The 17,500-nt window shown below is 45.6% G+C and overlaps 1 protein-coding gene across 1 annotated transcript in view; it reads left to right on the forward strand.

Moving 5' to 3' along the window:
* Nucleotides 1–17,500, forward strand: part of usp54b (ubiquitin specific peptidase 54b) — a 50,478-nt gene that overhangs the window by 169 nt on the left and 32,809 nt on the right. The window contains exons 1-2 of the mRNA XM_076297500.1: nucleotides 1–54; nucleotides 16,368–16,460. The exon at nucleotides 1–54 is cut by the window's left edge and continues 169 nt beyond it. Of these exons, the coding sequence (XP_076153615.1) occupies nucleotides 1–54; nucleotides 16,368–16,460 (147 nt within the window). The remainder of the gene's footprint in view (nucleotides 55–16,367; nucleotides 16,461–17,500) is intronic.

The raw sequence follows: 17,500 nt of genomic DNA on the forward strand, positions 1-17,500 counted from the left end.
GGCCTGAGCAACGAGCCAGGCCAGAACAGCTGCTTCCTCAACAGCGCCCTGCAGGTAGGTCCCCTAGCTCAGCCACCTGGATACACCTATAGTACACACACCTACACACACCACACACACCACACACACACACACACACACACACACACACACATGGATACCTGGCGCTGTAAAGGTGTCACAGTACCAGAATTCTACCTGGCAATAGACTGGAATATGTAAAATTACAATAGAGATGTCACTGTGGGCTTATGAGTCTAAGTGTCTGTAATGACTGCCCTAAGCCATAGCATATCGTCAGTCTTCTGCAATGCTTCTGGAATGAGTTTTAAAATGTTTCAGTTATTCTCCAGTTTTTATTCGACACATTTACCACAGTGTGACAGTGAGTGAAAAAACACTCTAATATCTCAAAATCTGTATTTTATGTGTTTTTTTGTCTCGCACAAACGGCCATCGGACCAGTCTGTAAGAAAAAGGAAATTGCAATGATAGTTGTTTCAGTATGGGCATTTGGGAAAACTGACTTTCACTTTTTACGGTTCCTTTCATATCCCTCCTGCTTCCGAGTGATTTCCAGGACCATCGCTCCCATGCGGAGGCACACAGTTAATCGCAGTGATAAGATTTTGACAAGTCTACTTAAGCAGAGTTATATTCCCCTGTAACTTCCTTTTGCTGCTCTCCCATCTGTCTCCATTCTGAAAGCCCAGTTTAGCTTTTGAGAATTATTTTTGTCAGTCTTCACTCTTAAGCCCATGGACTCACATGCAGTATGTCGCAGAGCCCTCACTATGCTTTATGAGAGACAAAAGATGAATAACTATGTTGTCAGTCATTAATTCACCTCACTGAATCAAATTAATGAAGATGAAAGTAGAGGTCTGTATTTTGATGAGGCATCATTCAGTTTGAATCAAAGACAAGTTCCAGTCTTTTATTGAAAGGGCTTAATTGTTCTGTTCTGTTATGTTCTTTGGACTTATCCAAGAGGACATCAGTCAGATGGACTTAGTCAGTGCTCTCTGTCACTGATGATATCAGCTAAGATATCCAAACCCTGCCTATAAAGACTCGAGCATATTCTGGTGAAGGAATGGTTTTGCATGCATACAGATGAAGAGCTGAATCACTCTCCTTCACCGTTCCCCGACCTACGACTCTTTTGACTCAGCACTGATATGTGAATGATGGCTAATCTGCAGATTCTCCCACTCCAGTGAGTTTCACTCCTTCCTGCAATTTGTTTTATTGATTCTCTCTATATTCAGTGGAGTCACAATGAATGTCAGAGTCAGAGGCTGGTTTGCGCTTCCCTTCTCTCCAGTAGCGCCTCTTGTCTGATTGTCATTCATCCACACATATGGAAATTGGCTGTGTGATTCAGAGCTCTATATTAAATGCTCCAGACGTTCAAGCTGACGAGCAATCCGTGTTCTGTGTCTTGGATGACTGAGGCCTAATGATGATCAGAAGCTGAAGCATAGATACTGACTTCTGTAAGAGTTCATCAAAAGACACTTAACTCGTGAGTTACACGCTTTTGACTGCATGTACTTTGAGTAATTATCTTCTCAAATTTGACTAGAGAAGCTCATGTTTTAAATTTGCCCTCATTTCAAGTGAGATATGAAACTAAACTCATCTCTACTCCACACTCTCTCTCCTCACAATCTCTCCTCCTGTCCTGCTTAAGAGTACTTTCTGTCATTTGGACAAATTATTAAAGCCCTATTATCTAGGAATGCCTCCTGCTTTGTGTGTGTGTGTGTGTATGTGTGTTTTTTTATTTTTTTTTGGCAATTTGGCGGTCATTAGTTTGGCATAGAGTTTTTGCTGTAATTGACTTCTAGATCACCGTCATAAATAATTACCACCAATTGCAGTTCCCTTTGAACAGCTAGTCATCTACATTTATGACAAACGGAAGGACTTGAAACCAGCTAAGAAAACAACATCAACCAGCCACAAATCAGGGGTTGGTCTACCATACCAGTGCTGTGTGAGAGAATGGCCAGCCTTTACAGGCAAGTCTTATCACTCAACAGCCATCCTGGTAACGCCCCTGGTTATTTTGGGCAAAAGAGATCAGCCCTTATGGAATAGAATAAATGTACCATTCCAGATTGATGACATACACACTATGGAATCTAATTGTGTAGCAGTAGTGCACTAACTGTAGGTCTGGTGCTTTAGTCAGTGGCAATGAAAAAAACATAGCAAGATGCCTGTCACTCGCATACTTACAAGAGAATGCCATAAATATATTATTTGATAACATAGTCTTTTACTAACGCTTTTTCACAATCTATTTCATAGTACACTGTTTTCTCCTGCAGTGCCCTTGTCCTGCCCTTGACGATTGCCTGGTAAAAGACAGTCATTTAAGCTCTTTTAAAGGTCAGATTGGGGACCAGCAGCTTTTTGTGAGTGGATGTGTCTCTCTGGCTGGCTCCTGCTTGTAATGTTTCCCTGGGCATCTTGGCCACTCTAGTGGAGCTCCAGGCATCCGGGAGTGTGATGCCCATTTTATTGCATGTAACCCCCCCTCCCCCTCCTCCTCCTCCCCCTATTGCCTGCCTGCTCTTGATTACATTTGAACTCTTCCTCATGGCCTCTCTCAGTAGTCTTGCTACAGACACTGGGCCCACTCTCATCTCATGTTGTCCCTTAATGACCTATCTTGTACAATTTATTTCACTATCAATGCTATCAAGTTTTGAATTAAGTTCCAGGCACACATCCTGATTGTTTTACACCAAGAACCACATTGGCAACAGACACATGCATTTTCAAACACACACACACACACACACACACACACACACACACACACACACACACACACACACACACACACACACACACAGAAACAGAAAGAGAGAGAGAGACCCAGCTGTCTGCCTGAAGTAGTTGCAGTTGTTATATGTGGTGCTGACCTAGGCTGGCGGTGTTTTGTGGGGCAGTGGTGAAGTGTGTGTCGTGTCTCTTGCCCGCGGACTCAGCTAGCGGCCTCTCCGGCAGCATGTCTGGCCATGAATATAACATATCCTGTCCTGGCTCGCCTCCTGTCTCCTGCTCCAGTGTGCTGTACAAGCGCACTCTCTGCTGCCTGGCTCGTCTGCTGACTCCTGCTCCAGTGTGCTGTACAAGCGCACTCTCTGCTGCCTGCCTCGCCTCCTGACTCCTGCTCCAGTGTGCTGTACAAGCGCACTCTCTGCTGCCTGGCTCGTCTGCTGACTCCTGCTCCAGTGTGCTGTACAAGCGCACTCTCTGCTGCCTGCCTCGCCTCCTGACTCCTGCTCCAGTGTGCTGTACAAGCGCACTCTCTGCTGCCTGCCTCGTCTGCTGCGCGGAGGCGTGGAAGAGAGAAGGGAGTGCGGGAGAGAGACCGAGAGGAAGAGGAGGAAAGGAGACGAGTTATGAAAGGAGACTATGAATGTTTCATGTCTCAGGCTGTTTCTTGCAACAGGAGATGACTTGCTCTTTGAGAGAGTTTGGGTTTAGACTTGTATGTATGCATTTAAATAGATTTAGAATCAATGTCTCTCTGAGAAGCGTTTCAGCTGGAGGCTTCTCTCTTTTTTTGTAATTTAACTGCCTGTCGTGCTTCAGCTGGACTACACACTGTTTAAACAGTGCAGTGGGTTCCGGCAGTTTATGAGATGTTCACAGGACTTCCCGGGGCTGAGTCTTCACTTTAGATCCCGTTTAAAAGCTGCCCTGCTATGAACGGTTCTGCCCACTGACTGCCATTGGCTGACGAGAAGATACGATACGACTTCCTCAGTGTTCATTACTATCTGCCCTGAGAGGCCAACAGGGAGTCAGGAGCTGAAATCTTCATTCAGGAGCTGAAATCTTCATTCAGGAGCTGAAATCTTCATTCTGGAGCTGAAATCTTCATTCTGAACTGGACTTCTGGGCTCCTTTGGCTTTGAACTTCTCTGGAAAAAGGTGGATGTGTGAATGGGACTTCCGTGGTGTCCGTTGCCCTTCCGATATCTTCTCTAATGGACTGGGTTGTGAGGAGAAGAGGACCAGGATAGATGGAGGGGTGGAGGGAGTTTGATGGTGGAGGCTGCTCTGAGATAAGTGGAGCACAGAAGGAGATGGAGAGATGAGAGGAGGAAGAGGAGGAGGAGGAATAAGATGAGGTGCCATTTAGGGAGAAAAGAGGATTTGGAAGATGAGAGAGAGAGAGAGAGAGAAGAGTGAAGATGAAAAGAGAAGTCCAGGGCAGGATCAGATGAGGAGATGGGAGGAGCAGTCGGGAAGAGAGACATGGAGATGAAAGAAGGACTCTCTGAAGTTCCAAACAGTCCACAGCAGCTGATGGCCCTGATAATGTCTGCAGAATCCCAGTCATTTCCTTCACGTCAGTGACCGGTGACTCCAGGATATTTACATCCGGATATTGCAGGGAGTTCTCTGGTCATGAGGAGGGTGTTCCTCTGGAAATCCTCTATTTCCTCATACCGTTTTCATTCCTCTACTTCTGTAATACCATTTTAACCTCTCCTGCCTCGGCTCCTTCTTTATGGACTTAACGTAAAATAAGCAAGCTTATCCAGCAACTCTTAAGGGATCTGCTGGCTTTACAACATCACTGGTAGACATGCTATCAATCATAATTCATTTCTTAATCTCCACCAGTGCACATTCTCTGGCTGAGCTCCCTCCCTTCAGTAGTGATTATGGGAAGTCTCTCGTTGCATTAGGTCACAGTGGCATATGCTGACAAATACCAGCGCTGTAATGAGTTTTGCGGTGGAGGCTGGAGACTCATCTGGAGCTGTGCTGATAGATAGGCAATCGGGACCGGACACATGTTTCTCCCCAAGTCAGCCGCTTGACACGGCTGCCTCATTACCGCCAGGCCGGTCCGTTTGTTTGTTTTTTTCCCCTCTCCCACCACCTTTTTGTCTTTCATCAGCCGAGGCGATTTTCACGTGTGTGTGTGTGTTGCCTGCAGCTTTGTGCTTCATGGAGGAAATTAATATTTCTCATTAGGCTTGGAGCGGCGAGCCCGTCTGTTCACACACGGTTCACGTGTAAATAAACAGCCGTGTCCTTGACTGGCAACCACGCGACACACAGGCCATTATTGGCCTTCAGAGCCCCGAGCCCGTCCACCCCCCCAGCGCTCGTCCACGTGGCCCTGTCCGTCGCTCACTGGGCTTTCTGGGTCTCCCTGCCTTCATTATAGGCCTCCCACTCTCCCCTGCGGCCCTCCCTCTCGGCCCGATCAAATCCTGATTTTATGATAATTGCCACCGTTAAAGCCCCATTTCTCATCTGTCTGGTCTCGCCCCACCGGCGTCCGCCATCATTAGGGAGAGACGCACCTGGAGATAAGAGGAGAAAGGAGGGAAATGAAAGGAGAAAGGGAGAACAGGAAGCAGAGGGAGAGGTGTTTCATTTCCTCTTCAGCAGCATAATGACCAGTGGCCATTCCTGAAACTGTCTGTGCGACACCTCCAATGCCACACTGGTTTATAATAGGTTTTGGTTTACTCAGGCTGTTTATTTATTTTGTCTGTTACCAGAGAAGGGTTTCAGAACCCATGAAGAAAAAAATGCCCCCATCTAAATGGTATTGAATTACATAGACATTGACAACCATATCAAACATATTTTAATACAAAAACTAGTGGTGTACCAAACACAGGGTCTTGACATTTGATGTCTTGGGTCCAGGCTTGGAATTTCACCATTCTGGGGGCAAGGCCACTTGGCCTTGTTGGGCATATTTGGTGGGGGGCACAAAGGCCACATGTCAGGGCACCAAGGCCAAAGTTAACTATACAGTAGTAGGCTATAAAAATTATCAAAGTTGTATTTAGCCTATTCACTGCAGTAGACCTGCATCACTGTATGAAACATTACAAAAACATGAAACATGACATATTACATAGAACTGTAAATCATCTGACCATCTAATATTTACAGATATCTAGGCTATATTTAACCTTTATTTTATATTTGGCCTGTTATGAAATCATGTATTTAACAATTTAAGCACAGCTCAGCTTTAAGAAACTCAAATAGCCTAGATGCATGCTTAGCATTTTGTGATCATTAAGGCTACTTTCACAAACTCTTAGTCAGCTGTCCTCTGATTTAGGCTACCAATATCTAGGCGATATTTGTAACATTTATTTTGTATTTGGCCCGTTATGAAATCATGTGGAACAATTTAAACACATTGTAAAACTTAAAGCCCAAATTTGGAGACATCCATGTATGTTGAACTTTACTGCAAATTCAAAACGGGATTATGGTTTGTCATGTGTTTAAAAGAAGGGTTCGTAAAGTATTCCACCGAGATGAATGGGTAGGGAGATCATGGGACGCAAAACATTCAGTAGAATGTATGATTAAATTGAATTATATTATTTACTTTTCTCGCGAACCGTTCAACACAGCAATTATCGGCTAACATCGTTTAAAAGCTGAGAAAAAGCTCTTTCATGTGATACTTGTGATGTCTGTGTGATGAATAGGCTACTTCGCGAGTAGTTCAACTGAGAATGGGTGAATTTGGACGCACTTTCTTTTTTGCGCTGTCACTTTCTCCACTGCGTAAAAGACTAAATTAATTTGCGCTGTGAATGCTAAGATAATTTTGACAGGCCACAGGCTAAATAAAAATCGCTATTAGTAGGACGCAAAGCAGAATATTGAAAGAAGTGGGCACCAAGGCCACCGTGGCCTGTAAACCTCTGATTTTCAAAGGGGCCTCACGGCCAACGCAAGGGGCTACGACGGCCATGGCCGTCGTGGCCGCCGTGAAATTCCTACCCTGCTTGGGTCTGTGCTTCAGTTTTCTGGACCATACTGTGTATTCATGAGTAGAAGGTGCAGGTGTTTCTTGTTTTAAATACATAAATGGCAATACAGGTTGTTCTCTGTGGCAACTGTAGATTTGATTAAATATTTTACACAACCTGGCCAATACATATGCAGAGGACTTTTCTCTTTTTAAAACCCAAGAACAGTCAAATATCTTTTATGCAAATCCCAAGGAAATAAAAAGAACTGGCCTCTGGCAAGTCACATCGTTCTGATGGGTAAGGTGACGGAGACACCAGAGAGATTTGTAAGTGAATCACTTGATATTATTTGACATCTTTTTCAAAGGTTAATAGAAATTTCCGTATCTGTGTGTGAGTGTGTGGGTAGGTAAACGTGTACAGTAAGAGTGTGAATGTCTAGCAGTGTTTGTGTGTGTGTGTGTGTGTGTGTGTGTATCCCTGTGTGTGTATGCTTGTGTTGTGTGTATGTGAATACACAGTCATACATCACACATTAACTCAGACGTTAGAGTGTGAAGACAGGCATGAAATAGCAATAACAACACATTATTCAGCAACACATGATCCAAATTTCATCACATTACCCAAATGACAACCCTATGATCACGAGTTAGCAGAACTCAGAGTTGGGGGGGGTCTCATTTGACCTTGGGGAGATCTAAACAGAACCCTCTTTCCCCTCGTGAAGGCCTCTCAACTATATTTCGCCTCACCACTTTAGAGGGAATCACGGCACGTTGGATGCAATTTGGTGTGCTCCTGTGCGATACCAAATGATCTTTGAAAACCATGTCTAGATATATACTGTACCCGTGCAGCGAAGGAGATGAGGCCCCACACAAGGGAGGGTGGTGGTGGTGGTGGAGGGGTGGGAAGCAGATTCTGCTTAAGTCTTTAAACAGAAGCATGGCCAATAAGCTCAGTCGGAGCTCAGGCACACAGGCTTTCTCTCTTGAGTTGCCAGCTGGAAAACCTGTCCGTCATGGTCGAACACAACCAGACGTTTGGCATCGGCCAGCGGGCTCCCCTGGACGCCGGGAACCCACATCTTCAAAAGCCCGCATAGACGGCTTCACCCCATCTTGAACCGCTGTGAGCTAAAAGTAGAATCCTGTCTGCTGGTGGAGTGTCTCGTGGTCTTGAGTCTGTGTGGACTCGCTCATGGGATGCCATATTGACATTGTGTTTTATCCAATGACGGGATGGAGCTGCAGCGATTTCCTACCAGCCATGAACTCCTGACCACATCAAAATGAGTCATGAAGGCTGACGAGTTTGGTAAGACTTTGGTACTGTACAAAGCAAGGACAGTGTGTGTGTGTGTGTGTGAGAGAGAGAGAGAGAGAATGAGAGATTTCAATTCAGGCTTGTCAAAAGGAAACAGAGGGAACATGAGGGATGGGGAGGCAGTGAGGAATGTTCTTCTTACTGTGTGTCCATCAGGCTTAAAAAGATGAAATTGCAAAAAAAACATAATCATGTGAACAGCTAGCGGAGCTTCTGAAAGTGGAGCAAAAGAGGGACACGCACAACGCAAGAGCAGTCCAAGATCAAAAGCGCCAAAGCTAATACATGAAAGGCTAGAACGCTCTGGGTTCATTTGTTTGTCCTTGCCTGCGTTATAGAAACTTCCAATCCCCCACTGTGCGAACACACAAACTTCATCATTGATGTTTTAGTGTCACAGGGCCGTGGAAGTACACATCCTTTAGTTTTCACTTCCTAAACATAAACTGAACGGCGCCTCCAAAGTTTTTTATACTAAATTGGTTTATACAGATTGTTTGGCCTGGAGAGTGGAGCATGCTGGGATTGACTTGATGCCAATCCCAGGACCTCCTCTAATCTCAGGGTCATCGGGATTAGACTAACCGATGAAAGCATGCCACTTATTTTTGTCATGGCTAGATAAACCATACACAGTATCAGATATGCCTTACTTCCTGTAATCTCTGAAATGCGATGAAATAACGCACATAAAACGTTCATGTGAATTTTGGTTCGGCATCAGATGGAGTTTAAGAAGTTAATGTCGTACTGATTAATTTCACCTGTGTTGCCGCAGAGGGCAAATCGAGACAGGCATTTAAAAGCGAGATGTTAATGATTATAACCACTACCTGGCTCTGCAGCGCCACTTAAAGCTTTAATGGCGCCGGTTTGAGCAAGTCCTTATAAGAGACAATGAAAAGGAAAAGAAAAATGGACTTGGGGTTCAGTAGCTCCATGGTGTGAAGGTTTCATTTGTAGCCTTTAATCAACATTAAAAATACGTTAATTGGAGCTCCTGAAGGGGAGAAATTGATGATGTCCTCCACATGGGGAACCTGCCTTTAGTAGATATGAGTTTGGAATTAAAGGGGAAAGTTCTATGAAGAGACCATGTCTGGGCTGAAACAAAGAACTGAGAGGCTCTGTGGAATCAGTTGAACCCAATCAGAGATGTACTCCAGCAAACAGTAGAACTTATTGATTTAAGATGGGGATAAGTCCCTTATTTAAGAAAGAAAATGTTTAATTGCTGTGTAATTGATGTTGTGTAACCAACTAGGCTCATTTATCACAATTGTTTTGCTTTCTAAATGATTACTAAGAAATATATCTGAGAAGATGTTCCCTCATATCAACATGCCAGCTAGACTCACTGATCAACAAACAAGAAGATGTCACAGCTTGCTAAATTTACCTTGTAATTTTACAAAAGCAATTGTTTTGAAGGACACTGTTATTTGCGAATGGCACAAGAATATATGCCATGGCTGGCTTCCATGGTTGGAGGCCATTGGTGTTGTGATGAAAAGAAAGCCAAAGATAGAACAATAGGTATGGGGCCTGAAGGAGTACGAGCTTAATTAGCGCTGCACTCTGTTCGACTCCTACAAAATTAATCAAGTGCAGAAAGGCTCAATAGAGTGTCCGTCATGTTAATTACCAGGGTAACGGTAAAGGGGGGAGAGCGCAAGGGAAAGTGAGAGCATCACAGCACAGGCATGAGAGAGGAAAACACTGCAGCATTTAGCTGATGTTGCAGAGGTAGCAGATGCTTTGAGACCTCACTCACACGCCAGGGCGCTCTCTTTCTCCACCTCCTACATCTTGTATTTTTCTCATCGTCTCCCCCACTCCCCCTCATCCCTCTCTCTGTCCCTCCTTCCCTCCCTCCCTCTATTTTTTCTCAACCCCCCTCCTCTCTCCTCTCTCCTCCTTACTCTCTCCATATCTGTCCGTCTCCCCCCTCTCCCATCTCGATCTCTTGGTGCTCCATTTCTCATTCTGCTTTTTCTTGGGGTTTTTGTGCTGAATGATCACTTCCTGCAGCTCTGGACCATGGCCAGCCCTTTGGTCATTAATAGTGATTGACAGGACGCTCGCCGGTGTACCCACTTCTCTTTCCAGTCTCAAGGCTGGGGAATTCAACGTCGGCATCATTGTGTGGACCAATGGCAGGACCATACCATTTGCATCACCCTTGTAAAGTCATTGAGCTCGACCAGAGATCGCCCAGAGATGGAGACGGTTGAGATGGTTACTGTATTGTACTCCGGTGTGAACGAATATGTGTTGGTATGTGCTTGTACGTATAGACTATTTCAGTAGGCATTATATATAGTTATGTCACTTTAGTATATATGCGTCCCCCCTCCTTCCTTGAAGCCCGCAGCGGTGGCAGTTGATTGATGGGCCAGTGTTGTGGGCGGCAAGGTGCTTCTGTGTGCTCGTGTGTGTGGGCGCTGCTGATGTCAGCCTGAGTCCAATCCAGGGAGTGATGTACTGTTTCAAATAGAATCTCAATACATCCAATCTATAAAACACTTATACACCGTGGGCTCCATTTTGAGAAGGAGTCACATACTGTACGACAGTTACAGGAAGTGGCCTATGGGAGATATGTAGTACCCCCCTCCCCAAACCCCAGGCTTATTAGCATTCCCCTGGTGCTAATCCACTTTAAACACTCCAGTTCTCCTCCCCCCATGTACAGTGAAGCTTAATGATGACATTCATTAACAGAAATATAAAATCTGGCCTTCAAGAGATTACTAGAGGGACTATTCTACCTTGTATAGACCTTGTTGGGGCCAAATGAGTTGATCAGAAACTCAAAAAAATTGTCGCACTCCAAAAACGTTTCTTTTTCAGAATTTATCACTTTCAGAATTTTCACTTCAGTAGCAGGGGTAACAAACGTTTCGGCCTTGCGGCCTTCGTCAGTGTGTATAATCCCTAACCACTTCCTAGTCTTAAGAAGGCAAGCTGCCTCAATTGGTGACCCCTGTAGCCTATCGACAGCACGGCACAGTACCTGGCACATCAGGCCTCACAGACCATTCATCAGTCTGAGCGCTTGGTGTCTCCAATGGTCGCAACATAATTGATAATGTTCGCAAATGAATTGATCAAAGTTATGAACAGTAGGAGACTCTCTACTGAGGTGAGGAGCTGTGTGAGAGCAGCAGAGTTCCAGCTACCTCAGCCCAGCCCTGTTCCTCTACGCCGTCTGCCTCTACCTTGCCACACATACACTGTACTCGGAGGCCGCACACCTCCACTCACACCTCCCTTCCCAGTTCCCTCTCCACCTCTCCCTCCACCTGGCCTCCCTTATTCCCTCCCTCCCTTCCTCCTGTCCCGAGCTGACTTCGGCAGGGGAGCCGATTCATCACAAATCATTAAAATAGAGGAAGACAGAGAGAAAAAGCGAGCGAGTCTTCGCCAGCATCGCGGTGCACTCTTTCATCCTCCCCTCTTCGCTTCTTCTTTTTTTCTCTCCTTCCCCCTCACTCTCGCTTTGCTACACTCAGCTTTTTTTTTTTTTTTTTTTACCTCGCAAAAAAACTTGTGCGCCTTTCCCCCTGCGGAAAACTTTCCCGGGAAAGCCTTCATGTGAAGTTTGCTAGCGGAGACGCGGCCGAGCGCTAACTGTGGGGAAGAGTCGAAGTTTAGCGCCATCATGCTAACTGAAGGAAGCTGTTAGCTTTTAGCAGTGTCACAGAAAAGTGGAAGTGTGAGGTCAGTGGAATAACACTGTGAGGCTGAGAGCTTCAGCAGTTTGTAAGAGTGATGATGCAGAGCTTACCGCTGCTGCTGAAACAGAGGGTTTAAGCTGGACATGTGGCAGCATGGAGACAGAAGGCTGGAAGGGTCAGAAGAATCATTCGAGGTCGTCAGCATAGAACTGGGAAAAGGGGTCAGACAACACGCTGCTCTCCACTGGTCAATATATTTTCATAGTGCATTAGGCAGGGAACAGCGTTGTCTCTGTTACATCACCCCCCCCCCCCCCCCCCCACGCTTTAATACCCATGGTGCCCTCTCACTGACGGCACTCTGTAGAAGCCAGCCGCGCACAGAGACAGGCTCGGGACGATTAGCGCTCTTGTCCTGGTACAGGGAGGGAAAGGTAACGTTAGGGAAACGTTGGGATTGAGTTCAGTGAGCTGGAGGTCAGTGATGAAGAGTGAAATGGAGGCAGTTTTTTTGAATGGAGAAATTAGATGAATTGTTTGTTTCCCAATTTAGATGAGCAGTAATACTTCATGCTGTCAACATTAGCGGCTTTAGAGGCAACAGAATGGTATCACCATTCTCGCTAGTGAGTGATTTGTGTGAATGTTTGTCTGCAGTAGTCAGTAACATTTGAAGTTTGTCTTTGCAAGTTCAGGAATTTCCAATTGAATACTGATTGAGTCAGCATCTAGGCAACTGTAGTGAAATCTGAACTTTACAGTGATCTGGATGATTTCTCTTATTATCCCCGGTCAAAAAAACTCCATTTCAACTCTTTAAAGTTTAAGCACTACCTACAGTCGTGAGAGATTCTCCATGTCCAGGGCATTTGTAAGAGAATGCACCTGCCAGACACAGCCAGGATTTGACCACAGACGAATGGGGAAAGATGCCATATGTGGATGAAAACCCTGTAGGCCTCAGTTAACCCCTTCAGCTCCACACTGTCTGCCATACTGTACTGTAAGCCCCGCAGGTCACGAACAGGCCTCCGCAGACCCATTAGGACCCAGTTTTTAATTCAGAGGAGTAGGTCATCTGGCCAAGCAACACGCCTGTTTGGGAGCGAGGAAGTGAATGTGTGTGAGAACGATAGGCTTCAGGTTTTTATTATGCAGACTGTTTTGACAAGGGATAATCTGTGGCTGTAACCTGACTCTGGGGAAGGCCTGGGAGAGGTGGGGGGTTGGGTGGGGGAAAAGAGAGAGAGAGAGAGAGAGAGAGAGAGAGAGAGAGAGATGTATTATGTAACTCTCTCTCCCTGTATTAAGCTCAGACGGGATAGAAGCAGGCTTTGCTCCTGATAGCTGATGCAGGCGCTGGTATATGAGTTATGAAACAGTGATGTGTCGTGTTGCGTACCCAGTGTGTTGTGTTGCGTACCCATTCTCCCCCTCTTCAGCGTGGTGGGTTGGGTGTTGTGTTGTGTTGTGTTGTGTTGCGTACCCATTGTGTTGTGTTGCGTACCCATTCTCCCCCTCTTCAGCGTGGGGGGTTGGGTGTTGTGTTGTGTTGTGTTGTGTTGTGTTGCGTACCCATTCTCCCCCTCTTCAGCGTGGTGGGTTGGGTGTTGTGTTGTGTTGTGTTGTGTTGCGTACCCATTGTGTTGTGTTGCGTACCCATTCTCCCCCTCTTCAGCGTGGGGGGTTGGGTGTTGTGTTGTGTTGTGTTGTGTTGTGTTGCGTACCCATTGTGTTGTGTTGCGTACCCATTCTCCCCCTCTTCAGCGTCACCTCTGCCCTCTCCCTGTGTGTCTGTCCCCATTGTGCTCTGCATGTAACACAGGTGCATCTCATACACGCGCCTCGTGCATATCGACTGGCCATAGGGTTTTGCAGCAGTAATCTTCCATGTAGAGGAATGGGTTTGTATGGATAGGAAACTAGCAGATGCATTTTTAATGTGCTGGGAGTTACGAGCATCAGCACAAATGCATGCAGCAGAGCAACAGCTCTTTTACTTTGCACTCAAGATGAATAGTGGCAGTCCAGCCAAGGAACAATTGCAGGGCATTTCTCTCTCTCTCTCTCTCTCTCTCTCTCTCTCCCTCATCTCTGTCTCTCTCTCTCTCTCTCTCTCTCCCTCTTCTCTGTCTCCCTCTATAATCTCTCTGTGTCAGCATCCTCATGTCTCCTATCATATACAGTACATGCAATGCCAGAGCAAAGCATAATCCACTTCATATATTACCATGCATTAAAGCAGGCTCATTTACTTGTGCAAAGATAAACAAATTCAAAAGCTGGCCCACAAGGACATGCACAGAGTTCAAAGTGCCGTAACGATGTGTCATATAGTGCGGGGATGTAAACTCGTATACAGTTAGAGTGGAACACGGGAGAGCAGCTCTGCGCTCTCTCACATATTTCCAGTACGGAAGACGTCACTGTCCTCCAGCTTTGCTGCAGCACTCTTTCCCTCTCTCACGCTTTCTATCTCTCTCTCTCTCTCTCTCTCTCTCTCTCTCCCCCTCTCTCTCTCTGGCACACTCTCTGTCTTTCTCACGCTCCCTTTTCCCTCCCTCTCTCTTTCTCTCCCCCACTCCTGCACACACACACTCTCTCCTTGACTCTCATTCTTGTCTCATCTCTCTACCTCTCCACATCATTTCTCTCTTTTTTATCTCCGGTCCCCCCCTTGTCTTTCTTAACCTCATTTTTTTCCCTTTCTTTCATTCTTTTCTTTCTTTCCTTTCTTGTTTTTCATTCTTTCTGTCTTTCCCTTTCATCCCCCCGTGGGCTTCCTATGATCCTGTGCCTGGAGTGGGTTGCTCTGATTTTCTGGTCTGCTGAGGGGATTAAGAGGAGGTGCTGTCTCTGGCTGCCGAGTCGTGCCGAACAGAGGAGAGGAGAGGAGGGGAGAGGGCTGGTGGGAGCATCAGGGCTGAGGTGGTGCTGAGGAGAGGAGAGGACCACAGGACAGCTGGACCAGCGCTGCTTACACACACACACACACACACACACACACACACACACACACACACACACACTCTCACACACACACACACACAGACGTTCTTCAGGGAGCGCTGCAGGAACTCAGGCTGCTACTGCTGAAGGGCTAACTGTTCTTGGGGGTGAGTGAGTGAGTGAGTGAGTGAGTGAGTGAGTGAACGAGTGAGGGAGGGAGTGAGGGAGTTTGTTTGAATGACTGGGTGAATAAGTTTATTTTTTGAATGTGAGAATAACTGTCATTTTCGAGAGTTGAAAGGAAATTGTTGTCTTGTTTTGGGTTGTGTATTGTAAGTGTAAAGCTGGAACTTGTGTTTATTTAGTTTACTTGTACGTGCCTAAGTTAAAACCCAAGCCTGGCTTTTCTGAGACATTGCTCTACCCTAGCGTAGCCCTGGATCATTAGGCTGTAGCTGTTAAGTCCGTCCTGAGAAGTAACTCTTTCATTACAGCCTGTGATAAATGAGAGCTTCTTGAGTGTATTTTTTGTTTGTTTTTATTTATGCATTCTTGTTTGTGTTAAGATATTGTTTGTGAACTGAAACATTATGCTTTTACAGTGTGCTACATCTGATCTGTAAAGTCTAGTCACTTTTAACTTTACTGGCCTATACAAACAGAATTAAGTGAATTCCTAAGAGGAGAAGTCCTCCTTGCTGTTCTTTACTTACATGAACCGTAGTGTTCTTTACTTACATGAACCGTAGTGTTCTTTACTTACATGAACCGTAGTGTTCTTTACTTACATGAACCGTAGTGTTCTTTACTTACATGAACCGTAGTGTTCTTTGCTTACATGGGTGCCGGTCCGGGTAAGAGCGTTGATAGTTCATCCCATCATCACACTCCATTATTTATGACCACTGATAGGCTGGTGTCTTTGCTATTGTTCTGAGCTGATGGACTCTGAACGTGTGGCATTTAGCCTTAGTGTGGACGATGGTGATTGCCTCTGAGCTTTGGGTTATCTTGGCTTCAGCTGCTTGGTAAACCCAGGCCTCCGCCTCCACTGAGTCTCCCATTACACCTGACGCAGCTCTGTGAAGGCCAGTGTTTGTGTTTGGGGCTCCTCCGCAATGAGCAGACAGTTTGCCATGATTTGGTTTACAGACGTGCACTGACACTCTATTCTTCTGTTCACCGTACACTAAAACGTTACAGCCACTGGTATGTTCACACAGACAGGCATCATTTTCATTTCACGCATAAGTATAATCTCTATTCTCTATAGGTCCTGAAAGAGCTTTATTTAATATTGACATGGTTAACATGATAACTTTACTTTGTTTCCACAGGTGTAAAATTAATTTTGAAAGGAAATGATGGCCATTATCTACCTGTAATAAGCTGATGGAAATTTTAAGCATATTTTTTTTTTCAGCAGTGAATTCATTTTTACTCTAATAGGTTGCGTATATCAGTTTCACCAATTGAAAATAAGCTGCATAACCTTCACTTTCCAGCCTGTCAGCCAAGGATTCACTTACGACACCTTTAGACAGTAGTTAGTTTTACCCTGTAAAAAGAATAGAAATGTTTACTTTTGCTCGTTTGGAAACCCTAACTGTGAACATGTCTTCCCTGACCGTAGGTCCTCTGGCACCTGGACATCTTCAGAAGAAGCTTCCGACAGCTGACCACCCACAAGTGCATGGAGGACTCTTGCATCTTCTGCGCTCTCAAGGTGAGAGTCATGCGGCCACTCTGCTGAGATCTCTGACAGAAGCAGGCTAATAATGGCCCTCACACAGTGGGGGGGGGTTTCTCTTGACCTCTCTTATGTAGGGGGGTGTGAACACTTCCTGTATTGTAGCCAGAGTTATGGTGCAGTAGGTGCATTGCAGTTTGTTGTTTCTGTGCAATCTGACCTTGTCAGTCATTGAACTGAAGAGAACTGAATGGAATAGAAATGATGTGTAGGTATGGTGTTTTCCAGAGACCGTTCATAGTGTGTGTGTGCATTTTTGGTGAACCTTTTCATGTGTCGGGCTAGATTATGCCACTCTCATAAAGTCATTGTGTCTGTGTGTGTGTGTGTGTGTGTGTGTGTGTGTGTGTGTGTGTGTGTGTGTGTGTGTGTGTGTGTGTGTGTGTGTGTGTGTGTGTGTTTGGTGAACCTTTTCATGTGTCGGGCTAGATTATGCCAGTCTCATAAAGTCAGAGGGAATTTATGGTGATCTTCTCCGGTCCTCCTGATTCAATTTAACCACTATCAGTAAGACTGCAGTACTTTGATATACAGCTACTCAAATATATTGGGATTTCAATCAATTTTTTGCTTGCATTAAAGACAGCCAGTCTTCAGGGGGGAGGAAACCAGGTGGTAATGTTTAAAAAGTGATTTGCTTTATTTTGTAATTAAATTTAATAGAATTGAAGGCTAAAGAAATCCACAGTATCATAGTGGTCTGTGAATGTACTCGAATTCTCTACTGGAATCTAGCTTATTGAGTCTGGCCCCTGCTGGCCCTTACTGGCCCCTAGCCTGTGTTCCACTGTGTTGGTGTAGGAGTGATGGGGTGAGGTGTGTGTGTGGTGGTGATTTAGGTGTGCCGCTTGTCGGTGCTGTGTGATGGAGTGTGTCCTGAGTGGTGCTGAGCCAGCAGCCAGCAGACACAGGGTCGCAGCGCTGGTGTTAGAAGGTCAGGGGGTCAGATGTGGACTGACCTGCAGACCAGCTGTCATGATATACATTAAAAGCACATGTCTGTCAGCACAGCACGT

This window comes from Alosa pseudoharengus, unplaced genomic scaffold (assembly GCF_046254945.1).
Source record: "Alosa pseudoharengus isolate Yale_2024_CS ecotype anadromous, Long Island Sound unplaced genomic scaffold, YU_APseudo_1.1 YU_APseudo_1.1_scf_20, whole genome shotgun sequence".
In the NCBI taxonomy this organism is placed as follows: domain Eukaryota; kingdom Metazoa; phylum Chordata; class Actinopteri; order Clupeiformes; family Clupeidae; genus Alosa; species Alosa pseudoharengus.